The following is an 8,303-nucleotide window of genomic DNA, read 5'->3' as shown; positions in this document are numbered from 1 at the left end:
GCCATGTTTACTTTTGTGACACGTGACTGGCCGGAGCATAGGCTCCACCCCTTCAAGGACTGGCATGCGCACTACGAGCATAATCAAGGTTAATTAATCTTCAGTCTCCAAGGTGACGCCTGGTGCACTTAGGGACAACTTAAGGTCAACAGCAAACAAGAGGTACAAGGTAAGGGATACATCTAATGCAGTTTAACATTCTATGATTATCTTGCTAATCATACTATACATGTTAACTGTATTCTATTGATTATATATAAAGCTTTTTATTGCCTATTCGATAAACCATTGGTTGGGAGAATGAAATTAAATGATAGGTTTGAATAAGCTGGGGGAAGTCTAGTTTGTTCTGCAAATAATGAAGAATTCTACTATAAAATGAAAATACGATGCATTGCCATTGCTAATTGGTAATGTGCACGGAATTTAAATGTTATCCAACTCTAATACTCCGTAGCGTGAACTCGTGAATACGGAAAAATTGGCATAAAAATGAAAACAACGAAAAGTTAATCATGACCACTCACAAAATGTGTCTGTTTGGACGGACGAAACCTTAACCTATACTACTCAACTTAATCAGTTTCAGCAAAGTTGGTATTCATGATAATGTGTACATAATGTTTAAGTACCAATAGTCGTCTAGTAGACGTATAACAGAGTAGAGCTGCTACTTCTTACACGGCTTATAGTGGTAATCTTATGACCAACAATGGAATGTTTCAAAGAGAACAATCATTGCCGATTTGCCGGCAGTCGGGCATAAACGGAAGAAGAGGAACTAATATAAACTCTATGTATAAAGGGGCTTTTTCATGTACATAAAAACTATTAGATGATTATATGTGTGAAAATTAACCACCAGCTAAAGTTTTTGTACGATTTGTTGATAAATAATCAAGATTTGTTAACGTTGATTCATTCTCACCAGGGTTACACTAAAAACCGCGGTAGTTGTTTTGAAAAAGTCGTATTGATAAACGACAATTCCCCCATTCTTTCCGTATCATTCAGTCGCTGTTTGAAGGCTAACATACAAATTCTTCACGTACGCGACCCGCTCTCTTTGTTTGCTGTATAAAGAAACTCTCAGCCATAAAAGCAAGTAAATGGAACGCAGTCGGTTCAATAACCCATTTATCTTTCGCTCGTGTTGTTTATTTAGGACAATAGGTGATTTCCTGAATAGATGGTGGCTTGTTTTCACCTAATAGTTTTTCGTCCTTGACCCACGGTACACAAGAAAAGTCGGTCGCTACGTACGGATGTTTGTATTATCACGCTAGACAGCAACATCAGGTTTTCTACTCAGATGTGTTGATTTGAGACAACACATTAGGAAAGAATGTGCTCCTCGGATAAGGCAAAAATGGCCCTCTACAATGACTTAATAACTTTTGTTGCCCCTTTGATTGTCAACACCCTACCCCACCCCAAACAACTTGAAGTAGGGCGTGTATGTGTACATGTGTCCATACTTCCGTAGTGCAGTTTCTGGCTGTTTTGCCAGGGGTTGCTCCGCGGCGAAGTGCGCTGTATCTCCTTGCTTTAACATTCTCCCCTGCCTTGTACAATTTTATATTCTTAGCAATTGTTGAGCGTGCAATAAGACCAGTGTGCCTGGCATAAGAGGAAATGGCTTAACAAGCTATAAACATTGCCCACACAACAGATCCAGTCGGAGATGGCAGCATTCCCGTACCGCTCCGTGCGAGGTCTGGGCGCACTTCAGGTCTTTCTGTCGGTAGTGTCCATCTGTCTCGGGATCGGAGACTTCGTCGCGGGCCTGACATTTAGCCACGGAGTACCGTCTGATTCACCATCAGCCTACTATGGGTTCTACTACCTTGGAGGCTTTAGAGTCTTCTACATCGCTGCTGGTGTCTGGACAGGTCTATTCGTAAGAAACTTTGAAGTACATGTCTATAGATGATAATTGTAAGATTCTTGAGCTATTTACATTCGGAACAGGCGCTGACGGTACAGCCTGCCACAGTGTTTTTTTTAAACTACGCTACGTTTGACATTCATGCATGCTAGGGCAATGCTTTAAATTGCAGTATAACGTTATAGTTTGCCGCTAACTTTGACAAGAAAAACTCTAATGCATACTTCGGCACACATAACCATAATGATTGTGAATTTGTGACCATATGTATTTTATGTCTTTAGAAACACGTGCACACGTGCACCATAGTCTTTGCGAAATAACTAACTTAACCGAATTTGCACACGTGCACCATAGGCATAGTATTTATGAAAAACTAACTTTGTTCTCTAAATTTGTTCTCTTCTATTATGATACAAGTTCCTGGTGGCTGGCAGCCTTGCGGCTTCGATAGGTGAGGGGCGAACTGCCGAACGTAAGGTGAGTCCGGCGACCACCTTTCTGCAAATTACTGATGTTTTGTTTCCAAACTTTATCTCCCCTTTGCTGTCGCTAACGTCAGTTTGTAGACTGTATTTTAGACCGGTTGGGTATGAATTATCAAAATATTCACGACATGTCTTTTTACTTCAGATTGGCGCCATACTTACCATGTCCATGCTCAACATCATCGTTTTCGCTCCCGGACTGATCGGCCTTGCAGTTGCTAGTTTTGTAGAGGTAATTTTCTGCTTTCTTCAATTTGAACAGTTCCACTGAGTTAACTATAGTCTTAGGTTGGAGTTAGGTGTCATTGGAAATTGAACATTTTGTGTTCAACTGTAATCTTTGTCTTCCGTGCTTTGCCAGTCGAGTATATAACACAGCTCGCAAGGTGAATATGGAATACTGACATCAGCTATATAGAGTGAGGAAATAAAGTATGCTATCAGCGTCTCACTAACAACAGCAGCGTTTGGTTACTGAGATCCAATCAATAATTGTAGATAAATGAATAAAACAACTGACAATATGATCTGCAGAGCTCTAAAGACCTGGCTTGGTCTGGCTTTGGTGGCTTCACGGCCCTGTTCGCCCAGGAGATCACCCTGACCATCGTGGGGTGTCTGGAGTGGATTCTATCCATCGTGACGGTCACGGTGTGCTTCAGGAGCGACGCTTACGATCAGCGGGCCGTCAACCAGGTGCGCTTTGTTTCAGGTTTTACTGGTGCCTGAAGCACAGCTTACACTAAGTCTAGTAGATAAAGCCATGAAACAGTTGAAAACTGTCGTTTGCTCAACCTGACGGACTACGCAAAGTATGTAGCTAATCATGCCCTAGACCATCTCCCTAACACAGTTTTGTCACCATTACTTCCTGTCGAAAGAGCCTAGCAGAAGACCGCCAGGGAAAATGGACTTTTTAACCTTGTGCTGCGCCTTCATCTTAATAGCAAGTAATGCTTTCCATTGTCCCTGTAGGGACATACATGTAAAGGCTAGGGTCTGCCTTGCACCACAGCCTAAGCTGATCACCAGGATAGCTCACGGACGCCAGCTTATCTGGTTATGTTCTAAGCCACGTGGTCTTGGGTATTTCCCTTTTAATTTTCGATAATGATTAGGAGTAAGTCTTATCCACAAGCATCCAATGGTTGTTGAGAGACTCAAATACTAAAAATGTCAGTAGGCCCTTAATGCAAAAACAAGCTGAATTTTCTGACAACCCCACCCTCTTTGTACAGGTGGGGCCGATGTCCACGAAGACATCTGACTTATTCTCACAACGCCCGTCACGTGGGTACTCCGAAAGGTAATGAACTATTTAACAACGCTATATGAACCAATGTATTACTTTCATAGGTTGATAAATACATGAACTTTAGCGACAAGTTAGTTTTCATTTCAAATCTAAACATATCGCAAATATTGAAATCAAGAATCATTTGGACAAACATTTAAGGTGAACGCCCTCTTGAAAGTTGTCGAGCCAATATTAGAAGGAAAGAAAGTAACAAGAATAATCATAAGAACAGATTACAAACAATTCAATATCTATAACTGAATTTGAGTTTGAACTGTGCGTAACTATCCTTCTTGAATGGTTAACCTTCATCAAAGCACAAGGGAAAGTTAATTGATTAATGTTTAGCTGGTCATTGAAGAGTTTCATCAGTCACGTCTGAGTACATCCGTGAATAACTTCATCAGGTTGGTACGTCACTGAATAAAGAGACTCTTTTTACACAACCATCGGTTTATTTCACACCGAAGTTTCGGTGACCGTCTGTCACCTTCTTCAGGGCAATTCTGACTGGTTCACATGTACTGCAGGACAGGTGTCGCTTACGTTTTGTGACCGCATCTGAACTGTGAACAGCGACACCTGTCCTGCAGTACAAGGTGAACCAGTCAGAATTGCCCTGAAGAAGGTGACAGTGGAATAAACCGATGTTGTGTAAAAAGAATCTCTTTATTCACGTCTGAATACAGTTACTAAAACATTCTTAAAATGAATTTTATACGATCTACGTAAGTCTGGACATAGTCTCGTGTTCTCTCGCGAGACGAGGTCACACCGTGAACAAGATGTGCTGCAGACATCGAAAATGTGGATGTCTCTATACATCTATGTCTTTATGTCTCTAAATAAACTCCGTCACTGCTTGAATAATATTGCAGTAACTGTTCTGCTGTTGTTGTTTTTTTGGATACAGGGCATCCTTGAACACTGACGGGCCCAGCACGTCTAAGCAGCCGGGCGAGTCCAACGAAGTCAGCGAGAGGAAGGTGAACAACCTGGCCCCTGAGATTGGCGTAAGGCGAACCAGAAAACCGTCACCTATAAACATGGAGGAGAAGGACACTCCATAACGCTGTGCCTTTATTGGGAGATCTGAAAGTGTCACTGTACATGTTTGTATGCGGTTATTTTTGTTGTATGTGTTTGTTTACGTATTGAATTATTCTAGTGTTTCTATTATTATATGTTTTTATTCTTATACAATGTACATATTTGCACGTGGTTGTTCTTTGCTGTATGTGTATTTTTACGTATTAGATTGTTCTAAAGTTTCTATTGTTGTATGTTATTCAGTACTTGATTAATCTGAGCAAGGGGTGGAAGAAATGCGCTGCCTGTTCCCCCGGCCACTTTGCTATCATAGTATGGATAAAGTAATTTCTGTGGCGTCAAGTTACTAATTTGTACCACTAAAGAGTACACTGTAGACAACTGATTTAAAGACCACAACTGTGTTTTTAGAAGATCATATTTTTACGCTAGTGTTGTAAAGGAAATAATTTCATTTACAGCTACCCTAAGCACGCTTTGCTTTTAATATCTCTACAAACATGTATACACTGTTAAGTCTGTTCAGAGCTGCCACCTATCGACTCGCGTCGCATTAGCATTTATTCATATAATCAGGAAATCTATCACCTCGGTTAACGGATACAGTAATGTCGAAAACGACAAATGTGCAAATCTATAAATAAAGTAAAACGATTGTCACAAGATCACAGCAGCATTGGAAGAAAAACAAAATAATTCTCATTGACGCTTTTCCCCATTTTTCTTCATTTCTTATATATGGTTTCTGATAATCATGAATCCCATTTAGTTATCTATTTATCATTAACCATCGGGCAGAAGTTTCCAATAAACCAGTCATAAGTGATAGTTTGTGCTGAACAGCTTTCTTACTTCGTGTGCAATACGTGTACAGTACTTGATAATGATCTTCGTCGAACTTATGAAATTAAAAATCTTCTTTGTTTCATTTTCATAATCCTGTGTGATAAAAGATCTTAGAGGCTTCGTTACATCCGTATAATGTCATTCATTGCTAAAACATGTTGAGAGGAAGGGTTGGCTCAGAAAATACAGAAAGTTTGATGGATTTTACGCCTTCCTAACTGCGTTTTCATTACTCATCATATCACCTAGTATATAGCTATGTACCTTGGGGAAGGTTGGTGGAGCAGTGGGAAAGTCTACCGGACCTGATACAAAGCGGTTTGCCCCTGTGATGATCACAATAATCATTAACCCTTGGAAAGGAGGCCATTGCACTTTTGGTCACAACAATTCAACTTGCTCGGTTTTTGTATACTTTTTATGTAACATTTTATCAAGAGAACATCATGAAATAGAATGCGTGAAGTTCATCATTGACTGACAGTGTGTTCCCTACCTGCAATTGTGTGCACTAAGGTCCAGACTTCCCCATAAGAATCCATTTTCATGTGAATATTCCAATCAAGCCTTATTTGTTTAAATTTGAACAATGAGATGTTCGCACCGTCGGTGCAGATATATCACCAGTTTGTGATCTGTTTCCAGTAAAATTGTTGGTATGATTCTTGCACATTTATATTCAAGAAAAAAATCGAAACGCCGAATCCTCTATTTGTTCCATCATCACAATAAAGTCATATTTCTGATATTCGCATTACCAGGGTAGATATATCAATGAGTTTGTGGCCTCTTCCCTGTAATTTTGTTGGTATAATTCTTGCACATTTATGTTCTGTTGATGAATTTTGAGAGCAAAATTGCACGGGAAAGCAATATCGGTAGATACACTGTGGTGAAATGGCATAACAACCATCACTTCTACGGTGCCTTTGGGGTGCACCAATCGTAGACACATAAACATTTTGACAGCGTAATCACTAAATATTAAAAAAAAATCAAATTAACGAAATAACAACCGATACTTAACAGGTCATTGCTCTATTCGCGCTAGGATTAGTGTAGACATGATACATTTCCAGGGCTCGAAATACCACCTGCATATGCAGGTTAGTGCAGGTAAAATTGGAGCTGTGCAGGTATTTCTGGTGTCTACCTGCACCTAACCTGCACTGGTAGATGTATTGGGTTTTATACATAAATTTCCTATGATGTATGTGGATTGTTATTAGCTGCCTTGACTATTAGCTAAAAAAAATAGCAATGGTTCCTCAACTATTTTAGTATGATCCATACTTCCTAAATTCAGAGTGGTGCAGGTAAAATTTGTCTGGTGCAGGTAATTTTCGATGTTACCTGCACCAATGCAGGTATGCAAAAAAAGGATTTCGAGCCCTGAATTTCCTACCCTCAGCCAATCAATCACACTTCTTTCCTGTTATCTTTGCCAATGACCGCTCCAACGATCACGGTGGAAGGACATGATAATCCATGATGGCCGCCCAAATCCCGCGCAGCGACCCAAGTCTCGCGAGACCATCAATCACGCCGAGATTGGACGAGACTCGTTAACCTTGTTGACCTTAAGCTTGGTTACGCTCTACTCTGTAACGGCTGGATGGGACGTTAAAACCACCCGTAAGCCCGGAAATGGATCTGCTTGGCCGGGTAAACAGTTTGTGGATTAAAGTCTTCCCTTGCTGGAAGCGGCGAGTATGGGGATAGGCAGAAATGCACGCTTTTTTGTCAATGAAATGTCACTATCATGTATAGTTTTACAGTTATCTCTTGGTTGATTTCGTTTGCAATCTGTGGTTTAAAACAGATATTTCAAGCGTGCACTTAATCGTCACATCGTCGCTGATATATATCTGGAACACGAACACATTTTTAGCAGAGAGGGAGTTTTAAAAGTTATTCTAAACTCAGATACTTTCTTTCGTTCACTCTTTATAATCATCCCTAAATGATTTCATTATGTTAGTAAGTCATACTTCACTTATTCCACCTCATCACGAGGATGACAAATGATGATGATGATATAGTAAAGTTACGTTTATGAAGGTTAAACACGTACACCCAGGTAACAGTATCTAATTACAATAAAATCTCTACAACTGGATAAAAACGGAGATTTACTTCCGGACGTTTTGAGTGACATCCGTCACTCTTCTTAGGAGACGTTTTCAACCATTTTTTTCTAGCTAGCTGTACTTGTATTGAATTGTTCTGGCAATTTCTTCTATTGACGCTGAAGAAAAGTGATGGATGTTACATTTTTTAAATCCAATTGTAGAGATTGAATTGTATGTGAAGACTGGTTCTATCACGTTTGAAATCGCAACATACGATTGACGGAGATCTCCAGACAGTAAATAGGGGATGGAAGGATGCCATGAGACTGGCTACAGACAGAGTGGGTTGGACTACCCTTACTGAGTACTGCCTCATGCGTCAAACGAGCCTCGAAGTCTGAGTAAGTCCATTTATAGAAGCTTCGTTTGGGACCGCAGTCTGCCATGAGGAAGGTAACAGATGTCCAAAAAAATCCAGCTTATTTATGTCTTCACTTTCCACATCTTCCTATGAAGCGCCAGCTGGCGAGTTTTGGAGACATTGCAAGGAACACGTCTTCACGTCTTGTCTTCAGTGACGTAGGTTCAAAGTCAATTTCGACTCCTTTCCACTGGCCTTGTATGTATTCCCTACTAGGAGGTCATATAAGGTTACACATATT

At 40.3% G+C, this 8,303-nt stretch overlaps 1 protein-coding gene across 1 annotated transcript; it reads left to right on the top strand.

The window, feature by feature from the left end:
• The first annotated feature begins 1,683 nt into the window (after positions 1-1,683).
• Positions 1,684-5,613, top strand: LOC118421026. The gene is made up of 6 exons (XM_035828170.1): positions 1,684-1,900; positions 2,309-2,368; positions 2,522-2,608; positions 2,911-3,072; positions 3,615-3,682; positions 4,587-5,613. The coding sequence occupies exons 1-6, from the start codon at positions 1,685-1,687 to the stop codon at positions 4,741-4,743; spliced, it is 750 nt and encodes a 249-aa protein (XP_035684063.1). The 5' UTR covers position 1,684; the 3' UTR covers positions 4,744-5,613.
• The last annotated feature ends 2,690 nt before the right edge of the window (positions 5,614-8,303 follow it).

This window comes from Branchiostoma floridae, chromosome 8 (assembly GCF_000003815.2).
Source record: "Branchiostoma floridae strain S238N-H82 chromosome 8, Bfl_VNyyK, whole genome shotgun sequence".
In the NCBI taxonomy this organism is placed as follows: domain Eukaryota; kingdom Metazoa; phylum Chordata; class Leptocardii; order Amphioxiformes; family Branchiostomatidae; genus Branchiostoma; species Branchiostoma floridae.
Note: the sequence above shows the minus strand (reverse complement) of the source record. Positions and strands in the feature narration are given on the sequence as shown.